This window comes from Onychomys torridus, chromosome X (genome assembly GCF_903995425.1).
Source record: "Onychomys torridus chromosome X, mOncTor1.1, whole genome shotgun sequence".
Taxonomy (NCBI): Eukaryota; Metazoa; Chordata; class Mammalia; order Rodentia; family Cricetidae; genus Onychomys; species Onychomys torridus.
Genome location: NC_050466.1, coordinates 32,983,678 through 33,006,959, shown reverse-complemented (window position 1 = coordinate 33,006,959; position 23,282 = coordinate 32,983,678). Strand labels below are relative to the sequence as shown.

Genomic DNA, 23,282 nt, shown 5'->3' with positions numbered 1-23,282 from the left:
AGACCAGGCTGGCCTCAAACTCACAGAGATCTGCCTGCCTCTGCCTCCCGAGTGTGGGGATTAAAGACGTGTACTAACACAACCGGCTAGGAAGGATTCTTTCTAAGTAAAGGGAGGGAAAAAAAACCCTAAATACTTCTTTAATGGAAACAGAAATTAAGAGATACACTTGAATTACAGTGGGATGAGATTCGCAAATATATTGCTGTTTTTATTTCATGTGACGTGAGTAGAACCACAATTTCCTAACATCAGAATAGAGCAGAGGAGCATAGCATCTTGGGTGACTTAGGTAATCTTGCCTAAGGGTAAGGAAGGTGAATTACATGACCTCCTGAATTCTTTTGCTATCTGTGCTCTATCTGACACAGGTACTAATTAGTAAAAGTAACTATCGGTGTACATCTTAGGGTAGTGATCTTACCAAGTAGCTTCAGAAAGAATACATTCTTCAAATACCATGCTCACGTGTCTCCTCATGAGAAATTCAAAAAAGCAATGGTAACTAATTACTTTGGAAAGTACATTTTTTTCTATATGGCTGGACAATTAAGGATAAACTTTACAGGTGAGTGTAGCATATACCTATACTATCCCAACACCTGGGAAGAGGAGTCAGGAGGATTAGGAATCATGCTCATCCCCAAGTACATAGTTAAGTCTGAAGTCTGCCTGGAACACAGGAGACCCTGACCCAAAAACATATCTGGCACAGGGTACAGGTGTGGTGTCTTTGTATGTCTTCAATGAGAACTGGAAGCCATTGTGGAAAAATAAATAACTAAACTACAAAAACAGCTTTTTCTTTTTTTTCATCATATATCTTGGGCCTATATACTTAAGATAATGGAAAAGAGATGAACATGTTCATACAAAATAGCGTTCCCTCTGATCCTTGAGGCTGATAGGAAAGTGGTGAAAAACTGCCTATGGCTGCAAGGAATCACATCCCTGCACCTCCTGCTCTCCTGAGCATTCCCACCTTTGCAAGATTCCCATCCAGCCGCCTGCACCCCTTCACCCCAAGTCCTGAGTCTGCCCCTCTTCCATGGGGCAAATGAACACCTTCGGAAACAACATCAGGTACTGACTGAAATCTGCCACGAATGCACTCAGGAGCCTGGGCTCCTGCTTTTGATGGTCTTCAGCAGGTGGGTACTCATGACCCTTTTCATCTCAAAATGCACATGAACTGAAGCAGGGAAAAAAGCTCACAGGATCAAATGCATTAAAAAGCTGACCAGGGATGCCAGTTACTGGTTTATATGTAGTTTAGATATATACAACTCTTCATTTTTTATTCTTTCCTATTTGACTGATGGTCCTTTTATTGTTTAGACAAATCTACACCGGGAAAAGTAAAGAAAACTAAAAGTAAGAATTTTAGTTACTTGGCAGTACCTCATTAAAAAGAAAACAATTTAAGCAAAGAAGGAAACTGAAAGTTCAGCAGTTAAGAGCATATACTGCTTTTGCACAAGACCCAAGTTCTGCTCCCAGCGTGCATATCATAACAGCCTATAATTACTGCACCAAGGAATCCAACGTCTTCTGGCTTCCATGGGTAACTGCATTCATACGCACATACCCCTACACAGATGTAAACATAGACATAGTTAAAAATAAGTATTAGGGGAAATTTTAAGGGGCCACAAGATGACTTAGTAGTTAAGGGCACTTGATGCTCTTTCAGAGGATCCACATTCTCAGTACCTACATGGCAGCTCCAATATTAGGGGAATCTGACACCCTCTTCTGGACTCCATGGGCACCAGGCATGCATACAGCGCACATACATACATACACACAAGCAGGCAAACACTCGTGCACATAAAATAAAACCAAAAAAATTTTTAATTTTTAAAAGGTTATTCCAAAGTGAAACATAAATGCTGCTTTCCAATTCACTACATAAGTCATTTAAATTCTAACATTTTGGATGAAGGAAGAAGAAAACAGTCTAAGCTATGATACATTCCTCTTTTGTAACTATTTCACAATTCAAGATGCCCATGGTTGTCAAGTAGCTTTTCAAACAAGTCCTAGCTCTTAGTGAGTTAGTGCTTGGCAACAGTGCACAAGCTTGAGAAGTATTCCTATCAGTGACCCATCCCATCAACCTATGGGAAATCTTTCTACCTTTTATAATACTTTTGTCATTGATGTTTAGTATGTGATGATAAAACAGAATCTACTAGTAGGTGACAAAAAGACAAGTAAGTTAATGACTTGTCTAAGATAACATTAATGTGCCCATGGGAATTACCCAGGAAAAAAAGGCCATAGGGCTGGAGGAGGAGCTTAGAAGGAAAGCATATGCTTAGCATCTTTGAGGCCATGGTAGAATCTCAAACACCAAAACATATTTGATGTCATGACTTGTCTGCCTAGTATGCTTTTTTCATAAGTCTTCAGTGGCATTAGCGGGATCTTACTTTTATGTGTAAGGAGTTAACTCCAGAGGTGGCTACCATTTATCAAGTCTGAAGTATGTGCTGAGTACCATACTTAGTCCTGTATATTCTCTTAATCCGAATAATAACTCTGTGGGCCAAGCATGCTCATTATCCCTTGAACAAGAAAGAATACATGGCTAGGGAAGGAAATAACATGTTCAGGGTCACCCAGTTAGTGACAAAGCTGAGGTCCAAGCTCAAATCTATTACTATTTCTGGGCTTTTAACCCTCAATATTATTCCACACTATACCTGGGGGGAAATTAACACCCCCTTTATAACATTCAAAACAAAATAGTTTCAAATTGTAAAACTTGTACCAAGATCTGGTATTTTATTTACAAACAGGTTGAAATGCATTGAATCTTGATTGACTATAGCAGCACGGACAGATGTGTACTTGTTTCATGTAACATGCAAAAAGAAGGCACTGAGTTTCTTAATACTATTTCAATATCAGGGGACAATACCATACCTGGTCTGACTACAGGAGGCATGTTAAGTGGTGCAAGCTCTAACACATCAAGAACAGGAAGGGTTTTTACATATAATGACAAGGAATGAATGAAGCAATAAGGTTTACAACACTACTTTCAAGTAAGTAGCATTCTCTTGTTGCATCTGAATTTGTTTTAAAGACCAGGCAATAAAAACACACGTGTTCTGTTTCTTAAAAAAAAAAAAAAAAATCAGAGCCAGGTGGTGGTGGTAGCGCACGCCTTTAATCCCAGCACTCGGGAGGCAGAGGCAGGCGGATCTCTGTGAGTTTGAGGCCAGCCTGGTCTACAGAGTGAGTTCCAGGACAGGATCCAAAGCTACACAAAGAAACCTTGTCTTTGAAAACCAGAAAAAAAACAAAAAAACAAAAAACAAAAAAACCCCAGCACACTACAGTTATGAAGTAATGTAAAATGTAAAAACCACCAAAGGGGGGAAAAAATCACATTTTAAAAAAAGATCTTTTCTATTATTACACACAGTTTAGGGCTGGAATGATATGTTCACAGTTAAGATCTTACTACAACAATGGATAGCCAGGTGGTGGTGCACGCCTATAATACCAGCACTTGGGAGGCAGAGGCAGGTGGATCTCTGTAAGTTCGAGGCCGGCCTGGTCTACAGAGCGAGATCCAAGACAGACACCAAAACTACACTGAGAAGCCCTGTCTCAGAACAAAAACAAAAACAAACAAACAAACAAACAAAAACGAACAATGGATATAATTTCAATAAAGAGCTCAAGAGAAACAACCAAATGAAAAGAAATCTATCCATGAAATGTTGTGTGGTAAGTCATGTGTTGTAAATACCAATGGAGATGACACTACTTTTCCCAAGGAGCAATATAACATCTTGCCAATCTGGCTACTGGTGGTGAAGATAACTACAGGAACATAACTCCAACACAGCTTCGGAAAAGCTCCTGGAAAATTCACCAAAAGTTATCCAAAGTCATAAATGTTGTGTCATATAGCCAAACCACAGAACAGTATTTTGTTAGCAAGAGTTATCATTTTCCTGCTGAGGAGGCACTGTCATCTTAGTTTGTGATGACCCATACTAATTTTATGATGAAAAGGGAAGACATACCAGAATTATGAAAAATACATTTGAGTGAAGATTCTAAACATGATACATGCAAATCATTTGTTTTGTAAGTGATCACAGCCTTTAAGATTTTCCTTTTGAGAAGAAATATTTCAATAGTACAGATATTGATTCACTCCTTTTTCTTGAGTTGTAAACAAATCAAGCTTTGGATTTTACTGGCTAGAAAATAAAAAAGAACCCACAATTTTAAATTATATAAAATTTGCAGAGTAATACACTTTAAAATAAGTAATTTCCTTCTTTGTGAGTTTAAAATAATTTTTATGTTTAAGAGGCACAAATACCAACTTACCAGCTTTGTGCCCCTTTTAATTTCCTTTTGGACATCTTCAATAGAAAATCCACCAAGACTCTCATTATCGGAATGTGATGACACCAAGGCCGATGAAAAAAGCTATAAATAACATTTGAAATCATTAAGGTTCATTCATAACTATATGAAGAAAATGAATAAGACATTAAACTTAAAAATGTATTTTCTATTAAAATGACATTGCATAGTGTTAAACCATTTCTTAAAAATTTTAACAGCATTTTTTGCCTTCATATTCAGCAATGCTAATGTGTTATTATGATTCTCTCTCAGGAATGGTTTTGAGGTCTCTCCATTGATGACAACATACTCACCATGCATTTATGGTGTGCTGCCACCTTCTGGTTTTCAGATATTAGTAACTGTCCACACTCCTTGTCTCTATTTGACTTACAAAAGCCACATTTGCGCTGTCTTGTAGACCCTTTTTTCTGTTCAATTGAGCTTGACATGATTTTTAAACTGCTTATAGAATGCCACTTTAAGCCTAAAGAAATGCTACAGAGAAAAAGAATGGCAACAAAATGGTTAATTTCATTTAAAAATTATACATTTCCATGCAATCAGTTTAATGTCTGACCTAAGTTTTAATAGAGTTACTTAAACATTAGTATAGATAAATACTAAAACCCAAGATGCCTTCCAGATATAATACATATTAAGAGAGGGAAGTAGAAAATGAAATCAAGTCTAGAGTGAGAGAAATCAAAATGAATTCAAATTAGGAGATAGGTGGATAAAATACTTTTGTGTGGCTAAGAATGTATAGCCTAGCTACTACATACAGTGGTGCACGGCTATAATCTCAGCACTCAGGAGTTCCAGGCAAAAAATCAGGAGTCCAGCCTGGGCAACAAGGTGAGTCTGAGGCCCCTCTGGGTTACAAAGTGACACCCTGTCTCAAAAAGCATACAGAAAACCAAAATCACAAAATTAAAGCATCCTCTAATAATTAATAGTAAAAAACATTTTTCAAGTATGAGTAGATGGCCATCAAGGAAATAGAATGATAAAGACCTAAGAACAATTTAAAACTACAAAGAAAACTATAGAATATTAAGAGAACTGAATTCTTTAATTGCTTAATTTCTTCCAGTTCACATACTGATAAAGTATTAGAAATAAAATTAAGTACAACTTTGAAACAACTATTTTTAAAATTTGAAATAGTTCAAATTTAAGAAAATCATGTTTATGACCTCAAATTCTTACTATCCTGTTCCTTTTCCATGTAATAATAAAATAATAAAGCTGCTAATGTATCATAAAATGCAGCCATTAGAACCCTAATATTTACTAAACCATTTTATTTGACTGATAATTATCCTAACTCTGCTTATTAAAAGCCAAACCAACAGTGGTCTTCTAGACATGCAATAACTCCTATACATAAGTAGCAATACTGTGCAGTGGAAGGAAAATTCTTCTGAATGAGCCTTGCATTTGATCAGATTATAATTATAGGTTGTACAGTCAAACCAAAAAAGGGAAGAAAAGCTGTAACACAGAAGTCTACAGATTTGCATCATCGTTCTCAACACAGATCATTCAATGCCACCAACTCAACAAATTTCAAATCAGTGTTTTGATTTGTATAATTCACCCAATTAATGGGAGTAAGCAGCTCAGGCCCAGGTTGGCATAACATACATCACAATCAATAGAATATCAAACTTCCATCTTCAAATTTGCTTATTAAATTGCCAATTACATAGGTTTGACCATTTTCGTGACATTGTGTTTAGAGACTTGGCTCACTAACAACTCAGTTGTTAGCTCTGAGAAGCATCTGTTCACCAGTAGCAGCAGTAGCAGCAAGGTGATGAGGGATCTCCAACCACTCAGAGCTATTTAATGTAGATCATCTTGATGTAATGTAATGAGAAGCCACAAAGAAAACATTTCTTCTCATTAATTTATATCCAGTATTCTCTTTTGAACAAGACTTCAAAGGTCTTGCCATCTCTGCTTTGATGGTTTAACAAACTCTTAACGCTATCTATAATTTTAAATCCCTCAGTCTCCCAAGTGCCACGGGGTACTTCTCAATATACTGATTACAGAACACTGGCTAGAAACTATGAAACTGGCTGAAAATAGCAAATCTTTTAGCATTAAAAAAGGACAACAGAGAAACAAAAGAAACAAAAGAGGAAGTGTGTTTGCATTTGCTCAGGCAAGTATGTGTCCAGTTGTTTTATGAAAAATATAGCTGCTCCAGTTTTTAGAGCTATGCAAAAACACCAAGATTCATAAATAGCACCTAGATATGCTACCTGAGTTCTAAATGAGTTTCCTTTACTATCATGCAATGAATAACAGGCACTGTGAAGTCACCGTGATGTATTCAGCATTTCTCCAGGTCATACAGGCCAGCTGAAAGGATGGTACATTATAAATCTAATCTTCATAGACATCTTTAATGTGCTGTCTCTATACAATCCTAGCACTGACTTAAAAAAAACTGACTTAAGATAAGCAAAATTCTTAGAGGGAAAAAAATCACTCTTTATTCCCAAAATTGATTCTGAAATGTTAGTCTCTCAAATTCTATACTTATTAAATATTGCCTCTTTTCACTAATAAACAGGTACACTGTTCATCTTAATTTTCAGAACCTGCTTTTCTAGATATTAAAGATTCCAAAATCTAAAAGAGAACAAAAAATATACTTAATTTTGCATTTTCAAATATTCATGTATTTCCTGGTAATTAGCTTATATTTTATTTGTAAAGTGAACATAAACACACGAATGTGCAACAAACGATTAAATTTTTGCCGTGCTATGCAATGACTAATTGGATTTTTCCACTAAAATTCAAATAATGCATGAGTGCATAGCTTGCTGATTTTTTACATCTGCCTTATAAAACATGCAGCAGCAGAGACCATCATGGAAACAATGACGCCTAGCAAAACTGTCTATCATAAAAATACAGATTTTTATCTACTGCTGTCACATTTGTGGTCTCGGGTTAAGCAGTATAAGGACATTCAAGCATCATTACTATAGGGTTCATAATCATCCACAGCTATTTAGCACTTTGATTTTAATTTAAAGATTTTCAAGAGGAAGCAAAGCTCAAAGTTTAATACTTTACCCCGACAATGAGACCTTTCCCTTTAAAGAAAGATAATGTCTAAAGCAGCGACAACAACATCTTTATGGGAAACACTGTTTAAACATCTGAAAAACACAGCTGAAACAATGAACGCATTTCTGATTTTTCAAGATACAGTGAAGCACCGAGGTAGAAAATCACCTGAACAACCAAGGAGGGCATTCGAGAACCAACTGGAGAGCTCATTCAATGTCTGGTATCTGAAAAGAACGTTTTCCACAGAAAAACAAACAAAACAAAACAAAACAAAAACTGCAGTTCCGGAAGATGAAAACCCTTCCGCATGCAAGCCAGTTGAAATGTACAGATAGAAGCGTGATCCTCCAAAGATAACACAGTCTTTCTATCAGGAAAGTTACGGAGGAGAGATATAAATGAATAAGAGATGTACCGGAAGGGCACCTGAATTTGGTTGCACGACATGCTTCGCACTGCTTTTTGCGGTTATTCAAAAGGAAACTAAAGGAATTTTCCAGTTGTTTCAAGCCAAAGGGTAGTGAAAAAAATTGAACTGTATGAATAAGACCTGATATTACGTAGAAACTAGAGGAAAATTAAAGGCTTTTCAAAGATCAAAAGATTTGTTTTTCACTTTCACGCAGAATATCGAAACGAACAGAAATTGCAAGAGAACGCCGTGCTGTTCGCTCATGTAATTAATAAAGGACCAGATACGAAACAGAGCAGACTCTCTCCGTTATTTATTCCCCAATCACACACTAGACTCCTAGTTCTCCCTCTAACCAAGGCGCTGAATAAACTCAAAAAACTATCCTCCTTTCCAACACTTCGGCAGGTTCCTTTCAGCCAGAAAGTCGAGGGTCCCCCCACCGATTGTCCTTGGCCAAGCCTCTGGAATTCGGGAAAATATCATCGTACCACTTTCTTCCCACTCCTCCCTCCCCCAGGAGCTCGTCCTCTAAAGATCTTACTCCAGAGCATCTCCTTATCCATCACTTTCACCCGATTCCCCTTGCCCAGGAGTTTTTCTTTTTCTCCCCCTCATTCCGTAGGGCTCACCCTCATGCCATCTTAACCATTTTTTCTCTTACACTTCAAAACTAGGAGTCACCCTCCTTACCCCTAAAATGATCTAAGCAACAGCATAGAGTTTTTTAGACCCCCCCATCCCAGTTTTTCCCTCCTCTGATGTGAAGCCCCCTCCCCTGAAGTCCAGGCTGCCGCCTAGCATTTTTCTCAGCGCACTCGAGGCACTAGGTCGCCAGCCTTTGCAGCGAGCACCAACAATGCGCGGCGCCTCTGGGGGTCCCTGACAATGAAGGAGACCACCGCGAGTGCCCCCGTAACAACGGGCAGGGGCGGCGGCCTGGCCACCGCCATCCTCCTCGTCTTCTCCCGCCAGACAGAGAACGGGGGGCCCTTAGATCCCGCGGGGAACTCACCAGCGTGGCCCACGGGCGGGCGACGGGAGAACAGCGCCCACGAGGGGAGACGAGGAAGGCGGGCGTCGGTTCTCCGGCACTGCCGAAGAGCGGGGCTCTGTCGCCGAGGGTTGTTTCCTTTCATTCGAGGAGAGACGGGCTCGCCGAGCGCCCTTACGTTACCTCCCTCCGCACGCACACGACCCACAGGACGTTAAGACGTCTCGAGCGCGCCGGGGACTCTGATTGGCCACCGAGCCGGGGCGGTTGAAGCCGCCGAAGTACAGCGCAAGCGCGCAGACCAGCCCCTCGAAAAGCTTGGGGCGACGGCCCCGCCTCCGGCTCGCGCGCGTACCTTCTATTCTCCGTTCTGCCGCTCGGCTGAGGCGTTGGGGGCAGGATCAGTGGAGACTGAGAAAGAGATTTGAAGAGAAAGCTGGGCACTGGGAGGAGAAGGCGCTGGGTTGAGGCCAGAAAGCCTGGGACCAGGTCTTGGGGAACCGGTTTTCCAGTGACTCAAATGCACAGGCCTTAGCCCTTGCACTTGTTCTTCGAGGCCTTTTTACATCCATTATTTCATTGTACTCTCCTGGTATCCCTGTGGGGTCCTCCTTTTGCCTGATTTCACTGCTAGCAAAGACAGAGCTTCCAGTGAAATTTGCCCGTTTGCTTGGCAATCTTCGGGCCAATCGTTATAATCACTCAACCTTAATGTTTTCGTTTTTTGTTCTTGGAAATGAAAACGAAATACCTCCCAAGTTTATTGTGAGGAAGAATAAGGATGCAGCTGGTTCTCTGTAAATGCTGGGGTTGTCATAATCAAAAAAGACTAGTGATTTTCTTGATAACCCAGCCAGATAAACCAAATTCCTAAACCAGCACTCTTTTTAGGCATACTAGAGCCATAATCTGGACTGAATCTCAGCTCCTTCACTTCTAGTTTCGTGACCTTGATCACCTCTGGTCCTTCAGACTTGTCAATTCTAAAATAGAGAACGCAATGGTATCCCTCTCAAAAGATTGTGAGAAATGAGTTAACATATGCAAATCGCAAGAGAATAATGCCTAGGGACATAGAACCTTATTATGATGGTCAATTTTTGTTATTTTCTGCTGGCTTCCTCAAGGGAAAACCATTTTAAAAAGAAAATATCACTAACAAACCAGGGAGCCTTTAAAGATATCTTTCATGTAGCTATTCTTCCTGCAATAGGAGTGGATTTACATTCTGGATTCCATGCTTTTTACATAGTGTTTCATCAATTCTTAAGTTTTTCCTTTTAAGGTAAACCTTAAATTTCAGCGCCCAAGAAAACAGTAATCATAGTTGTCTAAAATTGATTCGTTCAAATGGAACCCAAGGAGGGCCTACAAATCAATCATTTAGCTACAAGGAATCTTTCTCTAGCTCCTGCTTGGAGCCACAAGGAATCTTTCTCTAGCTCCTGCTTGGAGCCTTCTGTCTGTCCTGATTTCGGCAACTAGAGCCGGTGCTTTTTGTCACATCCCCTCCCGAGCTCTGGAACTCTGATTCACTGCCTCTGCTCTAGGGCATCAGTTGCTTTGCTCTAGCTTGCCTTTACTCCTAAAAGATACATCTACTTCCACTGCCCTTAACCCCCAGTTACTCTCCAGGGAGTGAATAGAGATTTGCATAAGAAGATCCACAATGTGTATTCCATTTAAACTGTATGTAAATCATAGGTCCTCCACCAAGTTTTACGGGCTTATTGATGCCACAATGACACAGATGAATATATAAGAATATATAAGAGAAAATGCAGTGGCTAAACAATGTGAAGTCTTTTTATTTGCCCCCCATCCCATATTTTACTGCCTTTAATTCATTGTTTCATTCATGTTCATTCATCCACTTATTTGAACGAAATTTAAGTCAATAAAAGCTTGCAAAACTAAGTTCCAAACCGAGAGGAAACGAAGATGAATCCAATGCAAGCCCATCGAGTTCAAGGTGAAAATACTGAGACCATCAAGTAAACCAATACAGTACGATGTGATAAAGGCGCATGTCTGAGGCAGACATCACTGCCTGATGTGTACAAAGCACTGTGGTAAGGTACAACACAATAATGAATAAGACACAGCTTTTCCTTCCCGCTGATTATTGTCTAGGATGGAAAGACAAATGGCTACAACAGGAGATGTTAGCAGTGAGTATCTTAGACAGCGAGAAGGGAATGTAGAGTTCCAAAGACAGTTATCAGAGGATTCAGTTATTGTCGGGACCAGGTCTGGTAACCAGTCCTGATTAGCATGACTGACGGCTGCAGCCCGTTATTTCATGTTAGTGCCTGGGGATACAGCATAGGCCCTACTGCTGTCATACTGATTCACCAGTGCACTCCCGCCAGCACTCTCCTGGTCTTCTTCAGGCTTGGTTACTGCTTCTTTTTTGTACTTCATAGTCAGCAAAGGCCCAGCTTCATGATTTACTTTTAAAAGCACTGACTGTGCTATAAGGTCTGGTACAGCCATCCCCTTATGTTTCCGGGAAGACTGACAGGGCTGTCTGTCTTGATTTCAGCAACCAGAGCTGTGCTGTGCACTACCTCTCCCTGCTCTGGAAGCCCCGATTCACTGGCTCTGCTCTGGAGCATCAGTGGCTTCACTCTAGCTTGCCTTTACTCTTAAGAGATTCACCTACTTTCACTGCCCTTTGCCTCCCGTTACTCTCTCGTCATTTATTCCACAGGCATCACAGATCGCTTCTGAGTGGCAAGTCGGATGGCAGATACTAGAGGTTTGAAAGGGAACATGACATAGTTCCTAATTAAAACAGCAAGCTGTTGAAATAAAATTTTAAAAACACACACACACACAACAGCAAGCTGAGGCTGGGTGTGATGGTGCTCACCCGCAACCCATGCTCTCCAGATTTCAAGGCAGGAGGACCTTGAGATTTCCAAGCTCGCTTTGGCTACACAGCAAGACCCTGACTCAAAAAATAAATAACGTGGCTAGAGAGACGGCTCGGAGGTTAAGAGCACTTGCTGCTCTCTCAGTCAGAGGACCTGAGTTCAATTCCCAGCGCCCACAGCACGATGGCTTACTACCACCTGTGACTCCAGTTCCGGGGGCCCAATGCCCTCTTCTCCCCTCCAAAGGCACTAGGCATGCACATGGTGCATAGATAAGGATGCAGGCTAAATACTCCTATACATTAAGTAAAAATGAATACATTTTACAAAATAAATCAAAGAAAAACTCCACAAACCCACTAGAGAAATCAAATATATAAAACATTTTTTAGGTATTTCTAAATAAAACTGAGGGAATGAAAGCGGTGAAGATAGAGAAAGACAGATCTCACCCTCAAGGGCTTCTCGATCTAAAAGATGGAGTTAGTCCCCTCACTGGGTTTCAGTACAATAGGTGAACTTCTCTACCACAATCACACACCCCGAGGATTTTTGGACTCTGCCCAGAAAAACTAGGAAGTACATCTCTGAGAAGCATTACTTTGATCTGGGTCTTCAAGGTCAGGTCAAGCATCCATAAAGTCTGTATTCTGTTGTCATGCGTTTACTAAAAATATGCTCAAAGCCCAGGATGCATCTTTTTCCCCATTTCTTGACTTTTTTTTCTTTCCATATTGGTGACATTGTACACTATGAGCCATCTACTTGACTTGAGACTTCCATCTTTTGTTATTTTTTAAAGATTCATTGATTTTTACTGTATTGTATGGGTCTTTTGCCTATTTGTATGTATTGTGCAGCACATGTGCTTGATGCCTACAGATGCCAGACAAGGTTATTGGACTCCCTGAAATTGGACTTACAGGTGGTTGTAAGCTCATAACCACCAAGCCATCTCTCCAGCCCTGAATCTTCTTCCATCTTCCTTGGCTCAAAACAACAGTTCCCTAGGTCTGTCAGTCTGACTGCTGGGTTGGCTTCTTCTAAGGTTTCCGCCTTTTCACTTTATGACATAAGGCAGAATTTTCCCGAGACAGTCATATCCTGTCCTGGTCTGTTGTTGCTCTTGCATGCCTAGCAGTTCTCAAGCCATGGAAATGAGACCTTGGGAGCCTGCTAAAAATGCAGTGGTTTTTATTTACATGTTTGTTTTGTACCATCTCTTCAGGATGTTACTAGTGTGGGTCTAGATACATGCCCCCTTAAACTTCTCAGATCTTCTTCTGCCTTACATCCGCTGAGGCTCACAGGGAAGAAACGCACAGTTAAGAAATCTTTCCATTTTTCGTTCAGGAGAATTGGTATAATGTTTTGACTGTAATGGAAATTTGTCTATGTACCTATGAGCATCTGGCTGTAATCAGCACTGGTGGACCACTCATTTTTTCAGACACACCAATTGCCTCCTACTTGTTAGATTGAAAGGGGACTTGGAAGGTACATTCTGGTGCAGCGTGGGACACAACACTGAAAAAGCACATAAACAAATGTGAACTTTCACCTCTTTTATTGAGGTTTAATTTAAATAGAACTTGAAATAAAACTGAAAATTGAGGTAAAACTAACATCTATTTGCATTTTTTGTGATGCCAGGAATTGTTTGTTCTCCCACCAAGCTGCACTCCCCCGACCTAGTTATGGTTTTATACCAAATATTTCTAGAATTCTCATTTTTTTTTTCAAAACAGGATTTCTCTGTGTAGTCCTGTCTGTCCTTGAACTACCTCTGTAGACCAGGCTGGCCTCAAACTCACAGAGATCCACCTGCCTCTACCTCCCGAGTGCTGGGATTAAAGGTGTGTACCACCACTACCCAGCTATTTCTTCATTTTTTAACTTTAAAGTGCCTGGGTTAAATACTGTATTATGTCCCTGTGAGCAAACATGCAATTTCTCTGTATGAGATGTGGTATAAGAGAAAAGGAGCCTGAATCTGAATAATTGTTGTGAAGCTAATTACCAAAGAAAGCTTGGGCAATTTCTGACCATTCTGTGCTTATTTTCTGCATCAGTCAAAAGAGCGGTGGTAGTGCATGCCTTTAATCCCAGCACTGGGGAGGCAGAGGCAGGAGGATCTCTGTGAGTTTGAGGCCAGCCTGGTCTACAGATGAGTTCCAGGAAAGGCGCAAAGCTACACAGAGAAACCCTGTCTCAAAAAAGAAAAAAAGAGAGAGAAATAGCGTTTGCAGGGTTTCTATGGGGGTACAAAGACAGATAATGATTTAGATGATGGCTCTTCTCCAACCAAAACGACAGGTTTGAGTCCTTCACTGGCTGGCATAGCATCATCTAGTTTACTTCCCCACTAGTGTTAGCTCCCAAGCATTCTGCAACTGTGATTCCCTTACTTTTTGTTGTTCATTTTTAATTTTTTTTTATCACCAAGGCTTTGCAACATTTCTAAGTTTGTCCAGTCTATGGGACTCTCCGAGTACCTGACTGGGAGCTAAGTTTTCTTTTTTCTTTTCTTTCTTTCTTTCTTTCTTTCTTTCTTTCTTTCTTTCTTTCTTTCTTTCTTTTTTTCGGAGACAGGGTCTCTCTGTGTAGCTTTGCGCCCTTCCTGGAACTCACTCTGTAGACCAGGCTGGCCTCAAACTCACAGAGATTCACCTGTCTCTGCCTCCTGAGTGCTAGGATCAAAGGTGTGCGCCACCACCACCCAGCTGGGAGCTAGGTTTTCTAATGGATCTGGTTGTTGATACACATTCCTTGCTTGGCAATTTGAGGCTTAGTCTGGTATAGTCACTGCCAAGGACACTAGTGACTGTGGCCAGAGGAATGATTTACAGACCCATGGACACCCCTAAAGCATTGTCAATCAACACAGAAGCTGAACATAATATATTGATGATGATAGTGCAGAAGTAACTGAAAAGCACAGTACTGATGTCTGCAAAATCATGTCTTAATTGTCAGTGAAAAGGAACAAACAACCTGCTAAACAGTTTCTGCTTATATCCTCTTTCTTCATACCCACAGCACTGAGTGGGTACTGAGGGATTGTTGTTCCATTTTACAGAGGAATAGACTGTTGAACAATTAAGTAACTCCATAGACATTAAAAGGAAGAAGCTGCTTCAAAGGCTACAAAATTTATCTTCAGGCCAAGCTTCTAGTAGGAGGGGTCCAGCTCCTTGACTTGTTCTTTGACTTCTGCAATGTACCAACTCTCTCTCTCTCTCTCTCTCTCTCAATGTTAAAAACAGTTTTCTTTATAGTTGCTGGGTTACAAAAAGTTTTGATGTTTTTCTTTTTGAGTACAAGTAACTGTTTCCAGCTCTTCTGATAGGTGACAGGGACAAAAGCCTTTGATTCATGTCTTGCTTCTTAAAGCTCCTTTTTACAATTTTCTTTTTAAAATATTATTGTTTTATTTTACATGTATGGGTGTTTTGTCTACATGTTAGGTCTGTGCACCACAAGCATGTCTGGTAACCAAGGAAGCCAGAAGTGGGTAATGGATCCTCTGGGGCTGGAGCTACAGCTCTTTGTGAGCTGCCATGTGGGTGCTGGGAATAAAACTCGGGTCCTCTGGAAGAGCAGTCAGTGCTCTTAACTCCTGAGTCATCTCTTCAGCCCTGGGACTATGCATTTATCCAGTCAGGCTGTGATGCACATAGAACATAAAAGTTTGAGAGTTGTCCACTGGAGGCCATTACAATGTAATACATATAAAATCTCAGGTATCTCATCTCTTTGTAACATTGGAAGGCCCAAGGAACTTCATTCAGTAATATTAATATCATCCCCCAAACACATATTTTAGTGAGGATATGCACTAAATGTTGCTATCACTGGCTTTGGCCCTATTTTGATTGTTGCTTATATAACATGACCACACTGATAGAGCTACACTACCTCAAGAGCTGAATGATGATAAAACCAGACTATTGAGAAACTGCATCTGGATAATATTAGGGATCTGATATTCCCAATGAATTATAATTAAGACTTGGAGGCAAAGAATGGAATGAACTGAACACAAATAATTGTTTCGGGTCAACTTCTCAGTGCTTATCATTTCTCTATGCTTTCTCAACACTGTTTTAGGAGTCTTATGAGACTATATTCATAAAATCTTTGGGGTTGGAGAGATGGTTCAACAATTAATTGTGTGTACTGTTCTTGTACAGGACCTGAGTTCAGTTCCCAGCACTCATGTTAGGTGACTCACAACTGCCTGTAACTCTAGCTTCAGGAGATCTGATGCCCTCTTACAATCTCTGGGGCCACTGCTTTCACATGTACATGCACACATACACACACGAATTAATTTTTTTTTTCCGAGACAGGGTTTCTCTGTGTAGCTTTGTGCCTTTCCTGGAACTCACTTGGTAGCCCAGGCTGGCCTCGAACTCATAGAGATCTGCCTGGCTTTGCCTACCGAGTGCTGAGATTAAAGGTATGCACCACCACCTCCTGGCCTTAAAAATTTTAAAGACCTTAAAACAACAACAACAACAAAACTTTGACACACATTCTGACACTTAGAACCCCATAAATATTAGCTACAAGAGTTAGTTTTAGGGGCCAACAAGATGGTAAAGGCACTTACCTCCAAGTCTGTTAAATTGAGTTCAATCCCTAGGACTCTCCCAGTAAAAGGAGGGTACTGTATAAACTGAGGACATGACTACTCCATGGTATGGTTAAGGAGAAGGTTTTTATTGTACAAATGAGAGAGAGAATCAGCCAGAGTCCGGAAGAGTCTAAAGCAGGAGAGAAGTAGACTGAACATGGCCAGCAGACTGTACCTAGTCAGGGCTATCTGCAAGAGAGGGGAGAATAGCCAGGGATAGAAGAGGGAGAGGACGTGAGAGAGGGAGATGAGCAAGAGCAGAGCAAAAGCAGGGTTCTAAGGGTTCTAGCTGGAGGAGTTAAGGTAGGGGAGGAGGGGAGAAGGGCAAGGATGCCAGCACTGATTTTAAAATGTGAATAGGTACTTGTGATACCAGAATGAGCTTTGATATGCTAACATGCAGCCATATGTCCCTTCTGCTAGAGAAGGTAAATAACTCCTTTTGGCAGGTGGGATCCAAAAGTTCCTGAAAATCCTGGCTTTTATCTAAGCTTCAGAAATTCTCTAATAGTCCAGGTTGAGCTTATTTCTAGATATTTAGATTGGATATTTAAAGTTAGATATTTCGATATTTGGGGAATTGGAGTTTCCTTCAGACCTACCTGGTGAGTACTAGCTCCCACACGTTGTTCTCTGATTTCCATGTGGAAGAACATGCTTATACAATGTGGGCACACACACACACACACACACACACACACACACACACACACACACACTAAATGAATTTTAAGAGTTAGTTTTGTAGTTGCTGATGTGGAGTCAGGTTTTCTTATTCTACACACAAGTAATGTCCCTAGCTTTTCTGGGCCGTGAAATAAAGAGACAAAAGCCTTTGCTTCATCACTTCTTACTTTCTAAAGCTCCTTTTTACAAATTTCTTACACTAGTTAACACCTAGATGTCTTCAAGATCCAATTTAAGTGTCAACCCATGTGTGACCCTGGAGCCCTCCCTTACCCCTTGACCAGGTGATGCTTCCTTCTAGTTTGTTCCCATTCCAGATCTTGATCTTAAAATTCTCCATGTTCTACTGAACTTACGTGTGCTTCGTTCTGCCACACCCACTAGACAGTGGGCTGTTTGAGAAAAAGAACCACATCCTACTGCTTTTTCTATCCCAAGAACCTAGCATACTGCTGGCCTGATAAATGTCCAATGTTCTCAATTAAATATGTGATAGCCATTATGTTTGGAAAGTTTTCTCCTATCTACTGCTGCCTTTTACTCCCTGTTATACTTACAATCATGCAGAGCAATTTAGCACTTAATTGTATACAGCATGCACACTGCTGCATGTTATTTTCTAATTGCTTCATATGTTAATCCACCACTTATACTGTCTTCCTTCAGGCCCTAAGAGAAGAAATCATTATAAATGGAAAGTAGATGATCCAGATGTAAGCCACACCCAGCTGTCAATCAACCCTGCCTACAGAATGAATACCCAGGGCATTGTGAATGCTGTTAGTCAGCAGAGGTGAATGCTGCTCTGGAGCTATTTCCTTTGAATTGAAGCACTCCATCCTGGAGGGAAGAAGGAAGCTCATAAGGACTCTAAAGCTAACAAAACTTAAAAGGCTGAGGAAGTTCACAAAGGTACAGACCACACCTTGAGGGTTGAACTGAGGACCACGACAGGAGACTTGTAGAAATTGGGCAGGGAGTTCCCCAGCTATCACTTGTGTGAGTCATCCCCCATGCTAGGGTGGGCTTTCCAGTGAGGCAGTTGCCTTTGAGCCACCCAGGCTCCCGCAGGGCTCTGTAAAACTAATTAGTTCAACAAGCTTCTCGTGAGTGGAATCATGTTTCCGCTGTTCTGTGATCTGTGTCCTTTCTAGGATGGATAGCCATTTGGTCACATCTCTTCAAGGGAGGGCTCAAACAACAGAGGCCACTACAAAAGCAGGATTACTTGGATTATTTATCACATGTGCTTGGAAAATGCCTTCACAGAGTAGGCAATCAAGAAATACTCCTTAAGAAGCTGAATAAATAGTGGTTAAGTGCACATACTACCCTTCCAGGAGACTGGAGTTCAGTTCACAGCACCCATATCAGGCCGCTTACAACCACCTGTAACTCCATCTCCACAGACATCTGACACCCCTGGCCTTTGTAAGCATGTGTGCATGCCCACAGACAGATACATACATATGATTTAAAGAAATAAAATTTAAAAAGAAACACTTGTGAGGGGCAGTGGTGGCATATACCTTTGATCCTAGCACTTGGGAGGCAGAGGCAGGTGGATCTCTATGAGTTCAAGGTCAGCCTGGTCTCTGAGTGAGTTCCAGAACAGCCAGGGCTACACAGAGAAACCCTGTCTCTAAAAATTAAAAAAAACAAAAACAAAAAACAAAAAACAAAAAATAAAAAACCACACAACCCAAACCAACCAAACAAAAAGAAACACTTATCGAACTAGAAGTGGTGTCACACGCCTTTAATCCTGGCACTCAGGAGGCAGAGGCAGGAAGATCTCTGTGAGTTCTAAACCAGTGTAGTCTGCATAGTGAGTTAAAGGTCAACCAGGACTACATAGTAAAACATTCTCAAAAAGAAAAAAAAAAAAGAAATACTTATTGAGGTGCTGGAGAAATGACTCAAAGGTTAAGAGCACTTGTTAGGGACCAGGATGTCAGGAACCAAACATGAACCATGGAAAGTACTAGCTAGACCAAGGAACAAGTCATAAGCCCCTTCCCAGAGCAGTAACCAGAGGCCTCCAAAGATAAGAGAACATCCCACAGTCAGGTGCCATGACAACTGAATGTAAAGAGCATTCCATGGTCAGGTAGCCTAGCAACAGAATAAACTGCCCCTGACCAGTGACCTTAGCCGACATCTTGCAGTTGCACGATCTGCCTCACACGTCTTGCACCCCTTCCATGTTCTACACGCCCCTTTTCCCTTTCCCTCCCTCCTGCCCCTTCCCCTCTTATGCTATATAAGCCATACAGAGAAAAATAAAGATTGGCGGCTTGATCAGAATTCTGTCTTGCTGTCCATCTCTTGTGTCTCCCTTCCCTTTCATTCGCTCCCACAGGTGCACAGGTGGATCGCCCCCGTTGAAACCTCGCTGGCCGGGGCAAGCACTAGCCTTTTTTTTTTTTTTTTTTTTTTTTGGTTTTTTTGAGACAGGGTTTCTCTGTGTAGCTTTGCGCCTTTCCTGGATCTCCCTCTGTAGTCCAGGCTGGCCTTGAACTCACAAAGATCAGCCTGCCTCTTCCTCCCGAGTGCTGGGATTAAAGGTGTGTGGCACCAAAGCCTGGCTGAGAACTAGCACACTTTTTTTTTTTTTTTTTTTTGCTTTGTAAAACAAAACAAAACAAAAATCAGACTAGGTAATTATTAAAGTGTCTTTGTATTTTTTTTTTTTTGGTGTTGTTTTTCAAGACGGGGTTTCTCTGTTTAGTCCTTGCTGTCCTGGAACTCATTTTGTAGCCCAGGCTGGCCTCAAACTCAGAGATCCGCCTGCCTCTGCCTCCTGAGTGCTGGGACTAAAGGTGTGCATCACCACTGCCCAGAGTGTCTTTGTATTTTTAAAATAATTTTATTCCATGTATTTATTTATTGGAGAGGGCCATGTACCTGCTATGGTATGCTTGTGGAGGTCAGAGGACATTTTGTGGGTATTGGTTCTAACATTGTTACTTACCATGTAGGGCCTGGGCACTGTACTGAGGTCATCAGGCTTGGTGGCACATGCCTTCATTCACTGAGCCATATCCCTGGCTGGTGTCTTCTAATTTTTGTAGATGATTCTTCCACAAATAGTTAAAAATATCCTCAAGAGAAAGCATTATATGTATACTTGTTGCTCTTCATATCACCTAGCACAGTGCTGAGAACACAGGAGGACTTGATAATATCTAAGATGTCAAAAACTATCACCCTACATTGTCATGGTTAACAAAATGTAAAATGAAGTCAAACAACCAATAGAAACAAACTGTACCATAAAGCTTACCTCAGTACCTACTTGACAGCTGACAACCATCTGTATGTCTGGCTCCAGGGGACCTGACACCTTCTTCTGATATCTTCTCCAAGTGCAACTACAAAGCTGTACGAAAGTGACAAGTTGTTAATACAGTTTGAATGAGAAATAGCTCCCATTGGCTCATGTATTTGAGTCCTTGGTTGCTTTCTAGTGGTGGTGTTTGGGAAGGGAGGTCTGGAGCCTTAGGAAGTGCAGCCCTGCTGGAAGAAGAATGTCTCTGGGGATGGATGGGCTTTGAGAGTTCCCAGCTTCGACCCACTTCCAGGTTTTTCTCTCTGCTTCAAACTTCCCTTGGAAGATTCGAGTTCTCAGCTCCCTGATCCTGTCAACATTCCTGCTGCTCACTGCCACATTTCCCTGCCACAGTGGACTCTTAGATCTCTGTAAAACTTTCTTCCATAAGTCACTGTTGGTCATGGTGTTTTATCACAACAACAAAAAGTAACTAATATAGCACTCATCCACTTTGAGTGCCAAAAGTCCCATGTCTCATGAAACCCTTTCTCAGTTGCAAAAATTCTCATTTTTCAAAGAGTATTGTTTAAACTTTCAAGGAAAGGTAGCAAATCCATATTGTGTCCACCTAAACAGAATCTGAAATCAATTGAGCAAAGGAGACATGATTTAGGTCATTCAGACTATGTCACTGTTTATTAACCTTGACTACTAATTTTGGCATTCAGGGTTTTTTGAGTGTAATAATAAGGTATATGTTGTATCACCCCACAGTTGCAACTCAAGTGTTCAGTTAAAGTGGCTATCAATCATGAACTTTAACTTTCTGGCTTTGACTTTGCCTGTAGAGGAACTACTGTGCTTTGTGTAAAGATGGTGCTATTTTATTTTGTGGTACTGGGAAGTGAAGCCAGGACTTCATAGATGCTAGGCAAGGCCTCTACCACTGAACTACCTCCATTATGGAACATTAGTTAAAGATGCGTTACATTTGTTTATGCTGTGGAACATTTTGTTTAATGATGCAAAGATGTGTTGCATTCTTTTATGTTACATTTGTTTAACTGTGAAGCTGTGTTCCTTTGCCTGGTCTAATAAAGAGCTGAACAGCCAATAGCAAGGCAGGAGAAATGATAGGTGAGGCTAGCAGGCAGAGAGAATAAGTAAAAGGAGAAAAAGAGAAGATTGGGGAGCAAGAAAAGGAGAGGAGGATGCTAGAGGCTAGCCACACTGCCAGACATGGAATAAGAAGGAAAGAAAAGATATACAGCAATAGAAAAAGGTAAAAGTCCAGAGGCAAAAGGTAGATGGGATAATTTAAGAAAAGCTGGCAGAAACAAGCCAAGCTAAGACCAGGCATTCATAAATAAGAATAAGCCTCTGTGTATTTATTTTGTGGTACTGGGAGCTGGGTGGTGGGCCCTCAAGAGCAAAGAGTAAAGATTAACAAACAATTATAACCCCTTTCAGCCCTTTAATTTTTTTTTTTGAGATAATATCTCTCTATGTAGTCCTGCCTGTCCTAGAGCTCTCTATATAGACCAGGCTGGCCTCAAACTCACAGATATCCACCTGCCTCTGCTCTCTAGTACTGGGATTAAAGGTGTGTGCCACCTCACCCAGCTTTTATTTATTTATTTATTTATTTATTTATTTATTTATTTATTTAGGTTTTTCGAGACAGAGTTTCTCGGTAGCTTTGGAGCTTGTCCTGGACTAGCTCTGTAGACCAGGCTGGCCTCAAACTCACAGAGATCCACCTTCCTCTGCCTCCTGAGTGCTGGGATTACAGGCAAGTGCCACCACCGCCCGGCCCAGCTTTTATTTTTTAATGATATGAATATCATGACCATGTGGTCCATGTGCTCAAAAAAAAAGAATATAAATCCCACATTCGCCCTGGATTGTCACAGAAATCATTTAGAAAAGGAAATGACCACATCGTTTTAATAGCAGATGAGAGAACATATATAAAAATTCCATGATGGTTGACAAATACTTGCAAATCAATCAAATGTCTGTTATTTTTCAAAAACCACTAATGTTCAATAGAAATTGGTGGCCACTAATTCAGCCAAGACACACCACACAAACATGTATTGTGTACTGTTCCCTCGGGTTACTTATGAAATGGAATAAGTTTACATTTCCTAATTTAAATGTGACAGCCAAAATGTCTTGTGCGTAAACAAAGGGAAGTTGGGGCATTAGATGTGTTGGTCTATTCCAGTGTGGAGCTGGTTCTGTCACATCTCAGAGAAGATCAAGCTTTCAGCTGTATGAAAAGTTATGTCAAATTACCGTTTCTCTGACCTTTTAAGTACTTTTAAGATTTAAAAAAGCAAGTTCCAAACCATCCTGATCTCTATGAAGATCATAAAGAACCTGCCAAATCTATAATGCAAAAAAGATTGTTGACATCTTGTCCAAATACAAACTAAACTTTGCTCCTCTATTTGCATATTCAGCAGACAGTGAAAATGTAAATTTTGGAAATCAGACAGCTTTCGAACTGAAAATAAAATGTCACCAGAAAAGGGCAGTCAAGTTAAACAGGACTTTCAAAAATCCTTTACTACGACTCTAAATCGATTGAAATCTCATTTGGGCTTTCGAATTTCATGTTAGTTCTCTACTCTGACATGGTTTCTCTAATTGAAAGAGAAAGTTCACTTATGTTTCCAGTCGAAGAAATTAGTGATCTTTAAAAATGATGGGATGCGGCTGGGCATTGGTAGCACAAGCCTTTGATTCCAGCACTCATGAGGCAGAGGCAGGTGGATCTCTGTGAGTTCGAGGCTAGCCTGGTCTACAGAGAGATTTCCAGGATAGGCTCCAAAGCTACACAGCAAAACCCTGTCTCAAAAAGCCATAAAAGGGATGGAATTCTATATATGAATAAAATAGTATGATAAATT

At 40.7% G+C, this 23,282-nt stretch overlaps 1 protein-coding gene across 1 annotated transcript in view; it reads right to left on the bottom strand.

The window, feature by feature from the left end:
• Phf6 (PHD finger protein 6) overlaps positions 1–9,069 on the bottom strand; it is a 44,334-nt gene extending 35,265 nt beyond the window's left edge. Inside the window, exons 1-3 of the mRNA XM_036174930.1 lie at positions 8,907–9,069; positions 4,695–4,878; positions 4,360–4,461 (exon numbers count right to left, since the gene is read on the bottom strand). Coding sequence (XP_036030823.1) covers positions 4,360–4,461; positions 4,695–4,832 — 240 coding nt within the window. The 5' untranslated portion in view covers positions 4,833–4,878; positions 8,907–9,069. The remainder of the gene's footprint in view (positions 1–4,359; positions 4,462–4,694; positions 4,879–8,906) is intronic.
• Positions 9,070–23,282: the final 14,213 nt, after the last annotated feature.